Source organism: Pan troglodytes, chromosome 6, assembly GCF_028858775.2.
Source record: "Pan troglodytes isolate AG18354 chromosome 6, NHGRI_mPanTro3-v2.0_pri, whole genome shotgun sequence".
NCBI lineage: Eukaryota > Metazoa > Chordata > Mammalia > Primates > Hominidae > Pan > Pan troglodytes.
Window position 1 is genome coordinate 25,576,895 of NC_072404.2, and position 19,461 is coordinate 25,596,355.

Genomic DNA, 19,461 nt, shown 5'->3' on the forward strand with positions numbered 1-19,461 from the left:
AGTTATTTTATATTCTTCATAAGCCTATATATTTTCCTTTTTTTTTTTTTTTGAGATGAAGTCTCACTCTATTGCCCAGGCTGGAGTGCAGTGACATGATCTTGGCTCAATGCAACCTCTGCCTCCTGGGTTCAAGCGATTCTCCTTCCTCAGTCTCCCAAGTAGCCGGGATTACAGACATATGCCACCACGCCTGGCTAATTTTTGTATTTTTAATAGAGACGAGGTTTCATCATGTCAGCCAGGCTGGTCTCAAACTCCCAACCTCAACCAATCTGCCTGTCTCGGCCTCCCAAAATGCTGGGATTATAGGCGTGAGCCACTGCGCCCGGCCTATTTTCCTGTTTAACATAGCACAATCTTTAATTTTAATTTGTGTATTATTTACTCATTGTCTATATTTCTTTTTTAATTAAGCAGCAGAAGATCAGGGATTATGGTTATTTTATTTACTGCTAGACCCTCAGGACAAAATCACAACATAAAACACAGTAGCCGTGGAATCAATATTTGTTCACTAAATCTAACAAGAAAGAGAACCGAGGAGAGTAAGCGGGTGGCTCATGAGAGTCATAACAGAAGCTTGTGCTCCCGGAGTCCCGCAGAGCTTTCTTCCACACCACGCTGTCTTTTCCTCTTTTTTCTCATCCCAACCCAGTGTGGACTACAGAGTTAAGGCCCATCAAGTGTTATTGCCGTTGACCTCAACGTTGACTTGGCCCCATCTTCATAAGCCTAATCCCTGCAGGTCGCACTCCCTGGGCTCACAATCCAGATCCCTGAGCCTTCCTTGCCTTTATTAGACTTACAGACCTCCTCAGTGGTCTTGGCTTTCAGCTTTCCCCTTTCCCAGTTCTGCAATTTTAGCATAGCGTACATCTTCAAAAGAAGCCACTTTCCATCTTCCTATTTATATTTCTTTCTTTTCTTAGTCGATGGAAAACCCTGCTAATTATGCAATGTTCTTTTTTCCTTAAGCTCAAACTAATTTCTTATTTTTTAAACTGTAATGAAGGACTGAAATAATGTAAAGAATATAGTTCCATACACCGTGTTTCTTCCACTACAGAAAATTTCACCATCAGTTTAACTGGAAAAGGGTAATGTAGATCTTTTATCAAAAGAGACATAACCTCTCACACATGTAATCAACTTCATAGAAAAATAAAATCCCAAGGTGATAAAATGTACAACAGACACGTTTATGTGATAAGGTGTTCCTCCATTAACGGCAGCCATCTTGGTGGCTTAGCAGACCAGGTGAGATAAGATGCAGCTATAGCAAACAGAAATTAAACCAGAAGCACTCAAGAGAGAGATAGAAAGAATAGCTTCATGGTGTTAAATGAAGATGCACATCAGGTAGTGACAGAAACCTTTTCAGAGACTAAAGTAACTGAAAGAAAGATGAACTTAAGAATAAATTTCGGAAGAAATCACCAGACATAGCATGTAGCTAACAGGCATGCACACACTTCTAAAGAAATCCAAGTCCAAAAAAATCTCAGAAATTTCAAACTGGCCCAGGACCCAAATCTTTCAGTGCACAGAACAGATCAGCCTTAATTCTCAGAATGCAATTTCTTCACATCTCCCCCTCATTGTTCATGTAATGAAGCTTTCTTGTTTTTAATGCATTATGCATTGTGTTCTGTTCCAATTCTGTTTTGTGATCGTTTTTTTCTTTTTTAAAAAATTATCTCTTGAATATTTTGAGCATGCTAAGTAAATAAAGCTTTTAGGTGTTAGAGCTGTTTCTGCTTCAAAAGTGACAGAAAAATCATAACCAAACTTGTGAATTTTATATAAGGGGAACTTTGAATTTGCAGTATATTTAAATGTCATTTTTCTAAATAAATCTTAGTTATAGTCATTATTCACATAGGCTCTTAAAACAAAAGAAAACCCATCTCATAGATAGTAGTAAAAAAACCAGAAGAGTTTCTCTTTGGAGTTCAAATTTGTGTTATCTTAGTCAAATATAATAAATAAATAAATTTTAAAATTAAATTCATAGAAACCATTATAATAGTGATTACTTCTAGAGGGAAGTAAAAAGGAATGTGATTAATATTAAGCATCAAAGTATGGATAATGTTATCAATAATATTCTAGTTACTGCAGTAACTTCAACTTTTTATATACTTGTGCGACTCTGTATTATATAGTTCATAATAACAATTTAATAAGTGTATTTATGTAACTTAAAGTAGTTTTATATTAATGTAGGTTATTCCAATTTACATCATTTTGCTTATATTTTATGTTTAAGATTCTTTCACATCAAGTATGACTAAAATGTACTTGGCTATAGCTTAGGACAACATTCAGATATAAAGCTCATAACTTGAAACATGTGGAAACTATAATAGGGTTTAAAATGTAGATGATGAATTTAGTGAAGGAGAAAGAAAAAAAATTACTCCCTTGAGTTGTGCCAGCTTTGAGTCTGATTTGTGACCTGCTCTTACATATTTGAAAATAGCCAGTGACCCTAGGGGATTAAAGAATGGAAGTTATGTTCTTCCCAAGAATTGCCAACACAACAGATGAATGTTCATCCAACATGCATAGCGGTTTCCGAAAGCTAGCCAGTTATGGAAACAAACATAGCTGCACAGAAGGTCATGGCATTAGGAACTTGCCCCCAAGTCAGGGTAATAGCAGCCTAAATGCAGCTTAAATTGTATATCGATGACAATTACCAACTTTTTCTTAGGAATTGCTTATCTTTTTACCTTCTGTGTGCCTGGGTGTGCACACACAGACTCCTACACATATTTCTCTCTTTAGGTGATTTTGATTTTTATCCTACTTCTGTTACTGGTTTCACTTTCTGATCTTAAATCACTAAAGCCTAAATCCTTTAGTCTCTCATCCCTTAAGTGAATAAACTTATCTGCTGGGATAAATGGTGTAATGAAAGCAGTTGGATTTCTTGGGCAATGTGGTTTATTATAAACATAAGCTGCCATTGCTGTTATCAACATCATTGATATTATTTTAATTCCTCAGAATAATCCATATGGAAAAATAATTGGCAGGGTACAAATTTAAAAAGAAGGCAACTAAGAATTCCAAAAACCCTGCCAAATATAACAAGAAAATCAAACATATGTCTCTGTTTGGTAGAACAAACAAAAATTATACCTTGGTATTCCAACATTGATCTAAAACAATTATTCCTGGGACTCTGGAACACGCACACCAAATCACAACTATTACTAAGGAACAAAATCAGTTATGTAGAGTAAACAGTTTCTAAGAGAGGGTATATGACCCAAATGTTAGCAAGCCTAGAGTCCAAGGTCAATTTCATCAATGGTCTTACAGCAAGATCCTCTTCATAAATGTATAAAAATAAATATGTCTATAAACGACAAATAGAAACCACACACAGATTATAGATTTTCCAGAAAAATGACAAAAGTATGCATCCCATTGTTGTGAGTCAGACATGGTTTTTCAATATCTAATGTGTATATTGAATAATATAAATATCACATTTAATTTTTAGAACAACTCCATGAGATAAGTGGTAGTATTTCTATTTTGCAGATGAATTAACTGATTGTTCAGTGAGATAATGTAACTCACTCAAGCCTAAACAATTAAAAAGTGCTAGAGGTAGAATACGAACCCAGATCTTAATAGCTTCCAAACCTATTCTCACTTCTTTGTATTATGCCAGTATCTCCAATTAAATGCACAAATTTCTATTTTTATATGCCAGCCAGCTGTGAGATTCACTGAACATAAGAAACTCACAAGTTTAAAAATCTACCATCAACAGGAATGACACTTGAAAATGTGGTTAGATTTGTGAGGGTAAATTTAATTTTCCTCAATTTCAAGAATTTCCTCAAGTCTTTCTTTTGATCCAGGATGTACATCTCAGAACCCAGCTGGCATTCTGCCTTGAAATTGAGCAGCATTGCCTGGGCTTAACTGCCTTGAACTCACGATTGTCAAGTTCTGCCCTGTAGAGCTCTCCAAGCCTAGTAGGGTATCAAGAGCAGACCAGTCTTGGCATTCTTTCAGGACCTTTTCAAGACTGGTACCATCTTTTTTAGTTGAGGCAGATCTTCATTTTGCAGTTTTTACATGAACATGTCTTGCCCTAACAAGGCTGATATCCTCAGTGACCCACAAAGACTCCATTTCATTGCCTTTACCTCTTCTCCATGACTTTACAAATGTTAATAGTTTTGCTTTGCACACTTTTCCTCCTCTGCCCACTGGAAACCTATTCTGTCTCCAAGGCTTAGATGAAGAGAAAGTGATCTCTTGCTTATACCTTTTATTATGAACTCTGTTTAAATTTGTTGTCATGTGCTATACTGACCAGCCCTCATAATATTTAAGGATAGTTTGAGATTCATAATTCAACACTAAGGCTTAAGCTTTAATGGCAGGAACGATTTAGGTCCAATATCTTAGATGCAAAATTCTGGTAACATGGGGGTTGTGCTTGCTGATTGATTGACTGTGCTAGTCTCTTCTGGAAAATAGATAAAAAGAATGATTGGGACTTAGCCTTTAAGACATCCTGACTGGTCCATGTATTCAAGGGTGGGGAGCAAATAATGAGGTCAGGCCTCAGCGAAAGACTTTTTCATGAAAATTTCCAAAGTTCCACACAACACAATAGAAAATGTACAGACTTTGAAACAATATTGCTCTGACTTAAAGTACTGACTAAGCTGATTAAATAACAGTGGACCCTAGGTAAGTTCCTTTTTCTACTTAAACTTTATAAAATACCACATTTTTCATAAAGTTGTTAAAATTAGAAATAATAATACATATGGAAGCATCTGGACATTAGTTAACTATTAATAAATCATGTCTAGAATTATTTCTATAGGGTAAATAGATCAGGGCACTCTATCTCCCAAGTTGATCTATTTATTTAACCATTAATATTTTCTTTTTGCCTTGACCACATGGTTTTATTCAATATTTAACAATAGATTACGAACTAATGGAACTTAGAGTTGCTTCTTGGGAGTTTTACTATTGGTACTAATAAATCATGGACACCAGTTAAGGTTATAATAGTCATTATTGAAATCTAGGTATTTAATTGAGGTATCTGTGAATAATACATCATGTAATAAACATGGCTTGTGAAGCTACTATTCAGGCAGTTCAAGTTTCTAAGATATTAAGTATCTTTATTAGGTGTGTTAATTTGTACTTTCACTTTTCAACAAGTATTTACATAGTTCTAAATGTTTTTTGAATACTTTGTTTTATGGCATAAATAATGGTCACCATATTCACACTATTCGATTTGCCTAATTTATATAATTATCTTGTTAATCTGATTACCAAATAGCTTTATGATAGAGTTTCTACCACCCTCTCTCACTCCAAAAGAAAAACAAAAGAAGAGGTGTTTTATGTTTCCTCATTCAGTTTTAGACTAAATATTTACAAAACTTTTCTAATATAGATATTTTGGTACATTTTCATAGTTGCTAATGTAAATATCCTAATTAAATCAAAACCTAACTAGATACATACTATTCAGGAACAACGAAAACAGAAAGAATGGGTCAAACTAGGGTTAAGGAAAGGTGTGGGAGAAATATTGAGAGCCAGAGCATCACTAGTGGACTCTAGGTCCCAGGCAGGCAAGGAGCAGCACAGGCCAGCAGAGAGAAAGCAGCAGCTGATGCTCACTGATCTCTTACTCTATGCCAGGCCCAGAACTAGCAGCTTTAGAAACATTGTTTTCTGAGATTCACAAGAACTCCATGAAATAGGTACTAATATTTTCCTCCTTTTAGGAATAATGAGACTGTGATTTGGTGACGAAATAAAACTTTTCCACTGGCACCGTTATATTGAGTGAGATGTATAAATCTAATCTGATTGTCATTTAATTTTAATGAAGTATATATAGATTAGATCTGCAGTTATAAGGACTGCATGGCTTTGTACATTACGGGGGAAAGTAGTCACACAGTTTCTTCTCTCTTTCTCTTTTCTAGAAATATGCTCAATGAGAATCTAATTATCAAGGCATTGTCCATTTCGCATGTTGAAACATCTATCTGTAGAGTGGCTGCAAGAAAATTTCTCTAGATTACTAAGACAAATTTAAATATTTAGACCAATGCTGGACCTAGTTATTTAGGTACAGAAGTTCCATTTGCGTGAATAGGATCTCATGTGTGTGTGTATATATATATAAAATATATATGGGATCATATATATTATATATGATAAATATAGGATCATATATACATATATGTATAACTTTTTTAATGCAGTAATGAAATGAAATTTGGTTCACTTCATAAGTAAAATGATGGTTCAGACCCAAAAACTGTTGCAGTTTCTCTCACCTTTGGTCACCTTTGGTTTGCGTGTGTGTGTGTGTATGCAAGTGCATACACACACACACACATCAAAATCTATTATAGCTTTTATTGAAGCCAAGGAGAGATATTTCAGGGTGGATTAATCTACCAATATGATTAATTGTTGCATGAAAACCAAATGAATATACAAAAAAGTTAGATAGTTTGGTTCTATTCAAAGTACACATTGGATAATCTGGCTCATAATTAAGGCAATACAGAGACCCAACTAAGATATATTTTAGGCAAAAATGTCCAAATTAAAAGTTTTGAATTTATTCAGATGTTTCTATCAAGCAAACTGTCAATTAGTAGGTGACTGATGCAAATATTATTAGTTATCTCTTAATGTTTCTAGGACAAAGACTTCAAGACCAGTTATACCCTTGAATAAGAACAAAAATCTCAAAGCAGATTTTGTCATGGACTTTGGATAGAAATTCCAGTATGTGCGATTTACATGTGAACAGAATCTAGACTAAGAAATTCATGAAATAAATAAAAATGTGACAAAACTCACCAAATTTTCTATTATACCACTATCAATTTACACCAGAAATAAACACATATTTACATCTCTTTTGACGCATGGTATGGCCCCCTGAATAATAACTATATTTCCCAGTAGTTTGGCTTGCCTAACTTATCTGATTGTCAATCATCCAACTGCTTATGCCCAGTGGATAATCAGTAGCATTTGAAAATGAGAGTATGAATCATATAAGAAAGAGATTCTTTACCTGGGCTCTACAGAATCCATTAGTGGACTTTATTATATGCAAAAATTTGATGAAAATTGGTTTATATGCCCAGAACAAAACTATTTTTTCTACATGGCGAAATGTCTGTGAAACTATAATAAAATAATGGTGCCTGATTTTGATGAGGGAGTAGGGAAAAGGACTTTAGTTATAACTTTGAACAACATTTTGAACGTATTTTTAAATTACTTGTATAATTTCAGTTAATTTTAAAATGGGCCATAAAAATACGTTTGTAATTTTTTGGGGGGATAGGAGCAGCATTTTCATCTTATGCTAAAGGATATGAATCCCTTATGTTAAGTACTTGATGTGGGAGAAAAAATGATGTATTACCTGGTTAGAGACACACTAGTTTCAAATTGTGTACATTTGCAGTAACTGAGAGGTTTCTTTCACTTTATTTTATTTCTTTTTTATTATATATATTTTAAAAGCTTAAATATTAAAAATAATACTTTGGAGCAGCTATGATTTATATACAGCATCTCATTTGGATTGCTGTAATATAGATCAGAATGCACAGAGGTGAATTTCAACAAAATCCTACAATTGGCTGAGTTGTTGCCATGGTAAACCAAGAGTCTACATAAAAGGTATGTGTGTTGGCTATGCTGTAAATTTCGCTGAAGCAAAACATCAGATTTATTAAGCAGATAAAGATATAATATATAGATCAAATATGCTCCAGAAAAATAAGCAATAAAACCTGTAAACATTAAATGATTTAGATAAGAAAACTTTTAAATATTTAAAAATACTACCTCGTGGTTTACATGTGGGAGAACTAGGCTTAGAAAAGTTTGTTTAATAAATTAAGTTTTACAGGATATTATCAGATATGTTAATAGATGGATGGAATTTTAGCATAATATATATAAAATACAACTTAGCGTCATATTTTGTTCTGGATACCATCATTTGAATCTTTAGATTTCCAAATCTCAACCTACAGCAATAAAATTCTCAGGGATTTATAAATCTGTGTGCTACTAAACCTAGTCCATTCCCATTATAGATGATGCACTGGAGGCTGAGAAGAGTGACTTTCACGCAGCAACTTGGAAACAGAGCTCTGTCCATTTTACTTCCTGTCTATAAATCTGATACATCAGTTATAATTCACATGACTATATCTTTTCCAAGGCATTTTACTCAATAGTTATTAATTGTTATCTAACAGTTATGCCTCTGATTTTGTGCTTTCATTGTAGATTACCATATCAGCTATAACAAAGAATCAAGAAGAAACAAAAATGCTATAATGACACCTATAGCTTTCTTTCTCTATGAAATTATAGTTAACTGATTTTTCCTTCTAATTGCCCATATTTAAAAACTTATCACAGGAAGCATCCCTGCCTGATTAATCAGATGAAATAGTGCCTGGAAATAATCTGTGTAAGCATCCTTCTCATACATTTTAAGCCCTTATCTTTATTTTTAAGCCATCTTTCAGGTTTTTGTATTTCCATATTTGGGGCCAAAAAATCAAAATGCAGCAGTTGCTTAAAACCTTAATGCACTTGTCCTAGATAAAAAGCTTATGATTTTAGGGTCTCTCTATATAAAAATAATCCTTTTATAGTACAGCTTTTACTTCCACTGACTTTTAAATTTAATTCAGCAATCTTATAGTAATGATATTAATGTGTTGAAAGGAGTTTTACAGCACTAATCAAAATGTAGTTTGATTGTAGACTACATGTATTGTGACAGGTTAATTATTATAAAATCTTATTTGGCATTTATAAATAATCCAGATTTTTATTTCATAATTTAGCAAAGAGATGAATAATTTTCTATCTAGCTTTCTTCTGCATTTCCTTAGTATCACTTTGGGAAGGGGAAGTAAGAATGGGTATTATTATTATTATTCGAAATATGAGAAAGTAATTCTGTCACCTCAAACTGGCACACAGTCTCCTATGGTCTGGCCCCAATCATTTTTTCTATCCTTATCTTCCTCTTACACACCTAAGCCCCAGAAAAATAGAAGAGCCTACTCTTCCTGGACCACAACCCAACCTGTCCCAGTTTTTTGCCTTCATCTATGCTGACTGAAAGACTCTCTCTTCTCACGCCCTCCACTGCCAGTCTGTGCACTCGGTATTAGCTGCTCATATTTATTCAGTGCTTACTACAGTCCATTCAATTTACTAAGAACATTACAATCAGCCCTTTATATTCCCAAGTCCTGCATCCATGAATACAAACCAACCTCTGACTGAAAATATTTGGGAAAAAAAACAATACAACAACAATAATAATACAAAGGAAATACAGTATAACAACTATTTACATAGCATTTACATTATTTTAGGTATTGTAAGTAATCTAGAGATGATGTAAGGTATATTGGAAGATGTGCCTAGGTTATTGCAAATACTGCACTATTTTACATAAGGGACATCAGCATCCTCAGATTTTGGTAAGCAGGAGCGCCCTGGAACCAATCCCCTATGAATAGGGAGGGCCAGCTGTGTTTAATTTGTTCCTTTTAATGACCCCATTTTATAGATAAGGAAACTTGGGCTAGTCACCCAGCTAAGTAAGTGGTAGATCTGGGATTTGCAACCAGGTAGTATGGCTTCAGATCTTACACTGCGAAGCATTAGTTAACACTGCAGTACATTGATTCTAAGTCCTGATAAACTTCCAAGATCAAGAATAAAATAATACTTCTTTCACGGATATTTCATTGACCATCCCAATCTTTCTCCCCCTTTTTTGCCTCTGTATCTCTCTGAAGTCGCATTCTAATTTCTCATTGCTGGCAAGGTTAGTAATGTACCATTTTGTTTCCTCCACTATGGAGTAGTTTTTTTAAGACAGTGCTCTGATTCATCTTTATAGTATTGGTAGTAAATGGTAAAATGCCTTTCACATGCTAAGCTCTCTACGAATATTGGCTACATAAATTCATCATTGAAGAAACTGAGGTAGGTGAGACTGTACCATAAATGACTTCCCCAAAATAATTTAGAAACTACTTAGCCAGTCTGTCACTCAATAAACACAATGATCCCAACTGGGTATTTGTTTCTTCACAAATTTCACTTTTTAAATGGGTTTGTAACAGTGAGCAACTGTTTGGGCATTCTGGTGTCAAACCCATTCATTCAGTCAGATGTATTGTTTGATTTTACTGAATCAGACCATAGAATTCAAAACTATTGTTCTAGAAACCCAAATGAATTTTGCTCACTCTAAACAACCAGTTAAAAAAGGAAATAATTCTTTCTTATAGTGACTATGTAGATATGTCTGACTTATTTGCTTTTCCATGAGGTGATTCAAAATTTTCATTTTCTATACATACACATCTAGATAATAGTAAATAGTCTGAGAAAAAGAAAAAATATTTAATCATTTTTTCTTACATGATACTAAGCTAACATAACCATTTTTTAATTCTCAAAGATAAACTGAATACTTTGATATTATCTAGGGAAAACCTAACTTAATTGACTCAATTTGTTGAATTTCGCGGGGGGGGGGGATTGAGCTGTAGAGTATTTAAGGCTTCTTCCCTTTAAGAAATCATAAGATCACCTTTTCTCCCTCTTTCCCTAAATGTTGACATTACACTTCATTTTGACAGTTGTTCAATGAAGTTTTAAAGCGTTATTTCTGTTTATATGATAACAACAAAAACAAGAACAATAACTACAACTCTCCAAATAATTACTGCCACATATAAAATGAACAATTATCAGATTTAAGATATCTTTATCCTTTCAAACTCAAATTTAATATATACACTGACAAAAATTACATGACAAAGAACAAGATAATTATTTGGAGGCTGATAGTAACTTATTATTGAATTCAAAGTAAGGATTCTTGGATGAATTCAATGTTAGGATTGAACACTATTTTTCTTTTTTGTAGTTCTGCAATTTAAAAACATTTATCTCACCTGAAAAAATAGATAAAAACTAATTATCCAAAGCAAAATTTTGCCAGTTTCAAAAAAAAGTTACAGCATCTTTCAAAGATGAATTACTTTTGAATAATTTTTCTTGAACTCCATAATAATCATTTTCTTTTAGTGACTTAAAGCTCAAGTGATTAAGCCATGATGGTTAAACAGGCTACAGATTATCAGTGACAGAATACTTTCTATTGAATTATCTTGAAAAGTAGGATCAAGCTAGACATCCAGAAGTATATGACACATATGTAGCTTGAAGGAAGGAAAAAACTGGTTTTCACAATTAGATTCACATCAGGAATGGTGCTGAGTTATTTTATTGAATCTTGGTGGAAGAAATGGGTCTCTAAGGCTTTCTTGGAGATTCATCCTATTAAAAAAGAAGCTTGTTGAGTCTGACATCTGACCTAGAGATAACTATGACAGTTTCTCTGAGCAGTTAGGTACTCTGTAAGCAGAATTATTCTCCATTTAGAATGTTAATACACGTCTTACCATCTGATGTTTTTCTAACTTACTGTCTAGAACTTACAAAAGCGTTTTCAGAGGTGAAATATCAGAAATGTAGCAAAGGAAAATTAACAGCAATGTTTTCTGGAATGAAATGCACCCACAAACTTCCTTTCACACTCACACCACATTTCTCTTTTTGTTATTGGTGTTGCCTCTGGTGTACCCTGGGCATTATTGCCCAGGGATAAATGCATAACTATCCCTGCTTGTTCCCTGATACAAAAAAATGATGGAACACTCTTATTTTGATTTTCCTTGTAGAAGGAACAAAAGATTAAGTAAGCCTGCCCTTGACAGGTGTGACACCCCCCTCCCCCCGCCTCCCAAACAGCACCACTGGGCAAAGCAGCCTTTTGTAGAATCAGCCAGTGGAAACTAACCCCCCACCCCCACCTTTAAACAAAGCCATTTAATTTGGTCTTAAGCCCAAGTAAGAAACAAAACAAAACAAAACAAAACAGAAAACGAATAAAGGACAATATAAAGAAGCATAGCTTGTCAGCATGAACCTACATGCAAGCCAGAGATTTATGATTTTGTTTCCCAGGGAGGGAGTGACTAATGCGCGCACCCTGACCATCACCGTAAAGAGGTAAAGAGAGAGTGAAATGGCTCAACGTACACACACCCCGCTCCATACCGGGGACGAGTCTCCGAGCTGCGGCTTGTGCTCTCGGAGGGCCAGGCTGAAGCTGACCGCCCCCACGGCCACGCTGGACACCCCCAGCCCTATCTCCAGCACGGAGAGCACCAAGAGGCTCCCAATAATCTGACCGCTGGTGCACATCCTTCCTCGGTCATCTTCCTTCCAGATCAGAGAGGGAAATCAACCATCTACCTTTTTTTCTTCCACTATCCTCCTTACCCCTTCCACCCCCTACCAGATCCCAAAACTTTTCTTTCTTCAAGAGCGAGACATTATCCACAAGGGCTGGATTTCCAGAAACGAAGACCTTCCCTAGCTGGGCCAGAGGCAAGGGAGCTGCTCCACCCCCCGGAACGTTCAGATAGGGATCGTAGAAGGATCTTCCTGGGTTCGGTGGTGCGAAGACTGCACACCGGTACCAGGGCTTTTAAACAGCCGGAAACCTGGAGGAGCCCAGGGAGCTCCGAGCCTTGCTCCCCAGGCGCTGTCCAGAGTTCTGCCGCGTCCCAAATCTCCGCAGGGAAACCCGCGCCCTCCTCAGCCTACTAGACGCTTTCACACGGTCCCTTCTGTTTTATTGCCGAGGAGAGGAGCTTTGCTTCCCGGAGATCCAAAGGGAACCGCTCCGAGTTTCTCTCTCCCTTTCCCGTTCGTCACCTCTCCTTTGTTTTCGTGGCAATGCGAAGTGCTTCTGCAAGTCTCTGGGTCCCCAGGCGGAGCGGGCGGATGATATTCAGCACCACGCTCCTTGCAGTTGCTATGTCGCCAGAAAAAGCGACCTTGTCTGATGGCCTCTTTCCGTCTGGGTTTCTTCTCCCTCGTCGTCGTCCTCTTCCTCCCCCTTTCTCTCGAGCTGATTCTCTTTCATTGCTATGACCTCATTGGGGTTTAGGAGGTTGACGGAGGAGGAAAAAGCCTAATGTATTTGTAGATCCAGGACCAATACTCTTGGCTGGCCTTTGATCCGCCCCGCCCCCGGACCGCAGCAACAGAAATCCAGGCGACCCCTACCTCCGCTTCTCCCCGTGGCTCCTTTCTGGGCTTCTATCCAGCGGAGAGGGGAGGCGATGCCTACGTCAACGCGGGCTCATTCTGAGAAAAACTTTCTTTAGCTTGTACGCGGGGTAGGGGGAGCAGTGAGCAAAGAAAGACGGAAACCCCAGGGGGGTGGAAAAAGCCAGACTCCTAATGTCACTAGGACTCTCAAGGCCCCTCACCAAGGAACTCCCCTGTCTAGGAGAGCTAGATTCAAGCCTGCTTACAAGGAATGTCCACTCCCGGCTATCATAGCCTGTCACCTTCCGTGTCGTAGGGCGAAGAAGCAGTTGATGGGGGCCACACCTCCACGGTGATTTTGTTCCTCTCCAGCCACAGACCCTTGCTTTCCCCTAGGAGCGTGACCACACGTTCTGGGATGCATAGCTAGACCCAACTGAGCTGGGATTATATATTCTCAACCAAATTCAAGAGATGTGTATGCATTAGAACAGGCATTATTTAAAAAAAAAAAACACGTCTGGCTTAATGCACAATTATTTTTGACAGTCTACTTTCATCAGAATCTTTAGGGCAGGGGCCAGTCCAGCTTGGCCTGGGATATTTTTGCATTGTCTTTTGATGCCTATGAGACTCTAGATGTCTAGGGATCGCTGTGTTTAGACCCCATTTTCATTACTCTAGTTTTATGAAAAGTCTCAAGGTATTCTATCAAGGAGATCTAGGAAGTGGGATAAAGAGAGGGTTTTGGGTGTGGGTCATCTTTCTCAAAAACTGGGTTCTCCAGTTCGACATGGACTGAAGGAAAATAGAACAAAGGAAGATGAGGTTAGGGTACAATAACACAAGACTAGGGCATGTGGACTTCTATACACATGCAGATCAGTGCAGTGCAGGCGCCTCTATTAGAGGCTTCTTAAAGCTCCCATGATGAGAACATAAAAGCTCGGTGACCTGTAGCATAAGTTCTGTAACATAAATGCCAGTTTCAGTTTTCTTAAATTTGATTAAGGGCTTCTTTTAGAGTTTAAACTCAATTCTACACTATAATTTTTTTCATATGTTTATATTCTATAATTTAAAAATTTGAGTCCTTTTCTCTTAAAAATAAAACAAATGTAAGGAAGAAGAGTTACAATTTGTTAGGCCTTCAAGAGCTTCAGTTATTGTGATATTTGGAGTACAAATAAACATTGGTACTGAATGATAATTAGTGGATTCATTTCTATACTTTTAAATCCTCAAAGACATGCTAAAGTACCTCATTAGTGTATGGCTTTAATGATGTAAAGTTTATTTAATTTAAATAATACAGAAGTCATCTAAATGATCCAATTTATATGCATAAATAATACAGCATATATGTTGTTGAAGTTTTGCTTTGTGTTTAGTCACTTCTTTTCTTTAGGAAAAAAATGCTTCTCTGTTAGGAAGACAACAAGTTGTAATATTAAATGAATTGATTAATGGAGACATATAGGAAGGGAAATAAACTTTTGTAGAGAACACAGGGATGGTATTAACAATAGTTGAATTTCACAGAGAAAAAGAAACAAACAAAACATATATTGTGGTTAACATTTTATCTCTGAATGTGATGGCTTGGAATATAAGATTGGTTATCATATGCCTGATAAAAACCAATCCTGATTGATTCTGGGTCATTGGTTAGAAATCCAAAACTTTTGATTTTGTATATGGAAGAAATTCAACTCATCTTCACATAAGTAACTAACAATAATTTACAATAAAACAAATATTTTTACAAATAAAAATTATTTTCTATAGAGGAAACTGCTGTTTTGTGTTTTAAAACATTAGCATCAGTGTTAAAATTTTCAAAAAAAATTACGTTATCTTTATTGGGACAAAAAGGATATTTTTTGTGCCTTTTAAATATCATGTAATGATCCTCCTAAGATAAATCCAAATACACCTAAAATTTCCTCCTGAATACAGAAATCAAGAAAAAAGAGTTCAAACTGACAAATTATTTATGATTCTTATTATAATTATCCCTCCAAATTATTTGCTAGACAAATAATTATAGGATAAAAACTATAAATCAAGAAAAAATCATATGAAGCACACCACTATCCAAATAACAGTAGCTCCACAATTTCTGAATTTGATTTTTCTAACGCTGTAGTACACCAAAAGAGCTATTCATGAGATCCATTGATAGATAATTCAATATTTCCACAACTTTGGCAAGAGCAATAGCACAAAAAATCTCAAGTTTGCCATCTGCTGGCTTATGCATGATACAAGTGAATGTGAGTAGCCTCAAAATAATTCTTATTAGATGCCTTAATAAAAGAAAACATCTTTATAGTGGCTAACTTTAAGGACCTAAGCACTTCCAGTAAATATTCAAGAATTCTGAGGTTCTCTCATTCACCCATTTACCCAAATTAGATTATGGAAATTTTAGTATCTGGATGAAGGAAAATCCAGGAATGGGTAGACAGTACACTAATGTCTCCTGTCTTAATGTAATAAAGTAAGTTGACAAAATCATCAATGCTGCCACATTAATATAGAGTTATTGAAAAAGCTAAAAATGTGAAATGATTAATTTTAAGATCTGGTTTAATGTATCTAAGCTATTATAAGCAAAATTTATATGGTGGTCATGGGCACTGGGCTGAATTGCCAATGCAGTACAAAAAATTAGAAAAAGGAAAATCATAAAATTTTTAGTAGTTCAATCATTTAGCTAAAAGTTCATCTAATATTTAATACTCTTGTCAGTGTAGTTAAAAAATATTGGATCTACCCAGGATTTGATGGAGTAGTTAGTTTTGCTAAAACAGAAAAATAGCCCACATCTGGAGTTTTTATTTTTTATTTAATGGTCAAGAAACAGAGATAATAAAACCTGAATTTATCTTCCGCCTTTTCTTGGCTTTTAGTAATAATGTAGCTCAGAAGTCAGTATCCAATAGTAACTTCAGTGCTTGTGGAAATTAATCAAAGAAAGTGTCATATTGAATACTATATTTAGCACGTTTTCTATTTATGTTCAAAATAGTTTCTGATTATTAATAACCTGTAAACATGCAAACGAACGGATAATTTATAGTAAATTCTAATGTTTCATGAAATGTATGGGTATTTCCACTCCTGGCCATTATAAAGAAAGGTGGACTGGACTTACTCTCCAACTGCATACAAAATATAATAGTGTTCAGATACTGCACAGCAGGCAGCACAGAACTGTGATCCTTGGTAAGAGAGTAACAAGGTTTGCTGTGCTTGTTTTCTTATTACAGGCCGTTAACATATAATGATCCGGGAAGAAGAGTGCCAGGCAGAGAATAGTGGGCTTACAAAATGTCAGAGACAAATGGCCGAGTTCTTGGGGGCTGAGTGTTGTGGATTGCATGTTTGTTTCCCCCCCTTCCCCACACTCAGATGTTGAAACCTTCCCCACACTCAGATATTGAAACCCTAAACCCCAATGTGATGGTATTAGGAGGTGGGGCCTTTGGGAGGTAATTAGGTTTGATGAGGTCATGAGGGTGGAGCTTCCATGACGGAATTAGTTTTCTTAGAAGAGGAGAAAGAGTTTAGTGTTCACTCTCTACCATGTGAGGATACAATTAGAAGACGGCAGACCAGCAAGTGGGCCCTCACCAGATACCAAATCTGCTGGCACCCTGATCTTGAATTTCTCAGCTTCCAGGACTGTGAAAAGTAGGTTTTTGTTGTTAAGTCATCCAGTCCATGGTATGTTGTTATAGCAGCTCCAACTGACTAAGACATTGAGGTAGCCAAAATTTTCAGGAAGATGAGGGTATTTCACAGGAAGAGAGACCCATAAATCTTCATAAGGATTCCTCGAGCCTGTTGCTAAATTCCAAGCCACAAAATTGTAGGGTGCAATTCCACAGGGCTGTATAAAAGTATTTGAAGTGATAATAATGGTCAATTATTTTCCAAATTTGGTGAAAACTACAAACCCATAGGATACACACAAATTATTTCAGATAGGATAACCTCACCAAAGCATATCACAATTAAAGTGCTGGAAGCCAATGATAAGGATTAAAACTTAAAAGCAGCCAAAAGAAAAAGGACACATTAGGTAGATAGGAACAAAGGCAACAATTCTAGACTTCTAATCGGAAATTATTCAAGCCAGAGAACAAGTGAATAACATTTTAAAGTAATGAAATATTAAGACCAAAAAAACCCAAAAACCTATTAATCTAGAATTATATGCCTAGCAAAAATAACTTAAAAATAAAAGGGAAACAGACTTCTTCAGACTAAAAAAAGCTGAGAGAATTTTCTAACATAAGATATTCACCATAAAAATTGTTGAAATAGGCTGGGCGTGGTGCCTCATTCCTATAATCCCAGCACTTTGAGAGGCTGAGGTGAGTGGATCATTTGAGGTCAGGAGTTTGAAACCAGCCTGGCCAACATGGTGAAACCCCTTCTCTACTAAAAATACAACAATTAGCTGGGCGTATTGGTGGGCGCCTGTAATCCCAGCTACTCTGCAGGCTGAGGCAGGGAGGTGGAGGTTGCAGTTAGCTGAAATCATGTCACTGTACTCCAGCCTGGGTGACACAGTGAGACACCCTCTAAAAAAAAAAAAAAGTTGTTAAAATAAATATTTTCAAACAATTAAAATATACCAGAAGAAAACTTAGACTTACACAAAAGAATGCTGAATATCATAAAGGTACATATATGGGTAATTGTAAACAATATTTTCAACTTATTTATTTAATAAATAATTGGCTGCAAAAAGAGAATATAATAACATATTTTGGAGTTTATAACACATTTATAATTAATTTATGACACCAATAGCACAGTCAATAGAAAGAACAAGATAGACGGTTGTAAGGTTCTTATATTATAATATTATTTCAAATTAGTTGTGATAAGTTAAAGATGCAATTATCAGCCCTAAGCTAGAGCAACTACTAAGCAATGATGATAAAAAGAAACACAGAAAATTAGCTAAAAATGGAGATGAATACTAGACATTACTATATTGATTTAAAGAAGGAATGAAAAAAAGAACAAAGAAAGAATAGTTGAGACAAATAAAAAACAAATATCAAGATGATACGATCAACCCTGACCATATCAATAGTTACAATGAAACAAGTAGTTTTACCATTCTAATTAGAACGCAGTGATAGTAAAGGGGGAGCTATACAAGTAACTCCCCAACTCTGTGGTTTTCAGTCTAGGCCTAGATGCAGGCTGTATAATGCAACCAGCCATGGCAGGGCCATGGCATGGAGTCTTTCTGGCTGGGATAACCAGGAAATTGAATCTGGACAACGGTCAATGCCTCTGAGAATAGGGAACACTTGTAAAGGAAGAAACCACAGAATAGATCTCCAATCTTTGGTAGACCCCTGCACTGCACATGTATGTAACTGGCTCGAAGACGTAAACTGAGACCAGAATTTCTATGTAAGAAACGGAATCTGCAGTTCCAGCACAACCAAGAAAATTAGTAGCTAAAACAAAATAAATTATGTTTACTAGAGAAAAATGAGAGAATCAAGAATCTTCACAACTTAACATTTATAATATCCTAGGCATAATAAAACATTGTTCAACGATGAACCAAGAAAACAGACAATATTTTCAAGAGAAAATATTGATTCTGACCACAAAATAAACCACATGTTGGAACTAACAAATAAAGATTTTAAGAGAGTAATTATAACTATCCTTAATGAATTAAAACAATATTTTTTCAACCAATTAATATTTCAGCAGAGAGCTGGGAAATGTTAGCAGGTAATAAAAGCAATAAAAATAGCCAAATGGAGATTCTAGAAGTTAAAAATATGTTTGGATATTAAAAAAAAATCAAAGAACAAAATACACTGGAAGGGTTTCACACTTAAAAGGACATGGCAAAGAAAAAGTAAGTTTAAAAGAAAGAGTAAGTTAATCTGAAAATACATCAGTAAAAATTAACAACTGTAATAAACAAGACATTTTAAAAATGAATAGAGTTGGGGCATTACTTGTATAGCTCCCCCCTTTACTATCACTGCCTTCTAATTCCTGCCACTCTAGGGTTTACCAATGAGTAAAGGTCATATTCCTGACCTTTCATCTTTTCATATCTCCTTCAAACTGTATGCTTATCTTAGGGCAGGCACAAGATTTAATAGATTTTATTCATTTCATTGGTGCACAGAGAATTTGTAGTTATCAGAATTTTGGTTTCAAGAGTCCTCCTCCTATTCA

At 35.7% G+C, this 19,461-nt stretch overlaps 1 protein-coding gene across 4 annotated transcripts in view; it reads right to left on the minus strand.

Annotated features, from left to right (window-relative positions):
- The window catches only part of TMEM196 (transmembrane protein 196), a 54,121-nt gene extending 40,606 nt beyond the window's left edge, over positions 1-13,515 (minus strand). The window contains exon 1 of one of the 4 annotated variants that reach the window (XM_009452735.5): positions 12,205-13,515. In XM_009452735.5, the coding sequence (XP_009451010.1) occupies positions 12,205-12,369 (165 nt within the window). In that variant the 5' untranslated portion in view covers positions 12,370-13,515. The remainder of the gene's footprint in view (positions 1-12,204) is intronic. The other 3 variants (XM_009452736.5, XM_001151953.7, XM_009452737.5) reach the window with 3 other exon arrangements.
- Positions 13,516-19,461: the final 5,946 nt, after the last annotated feature.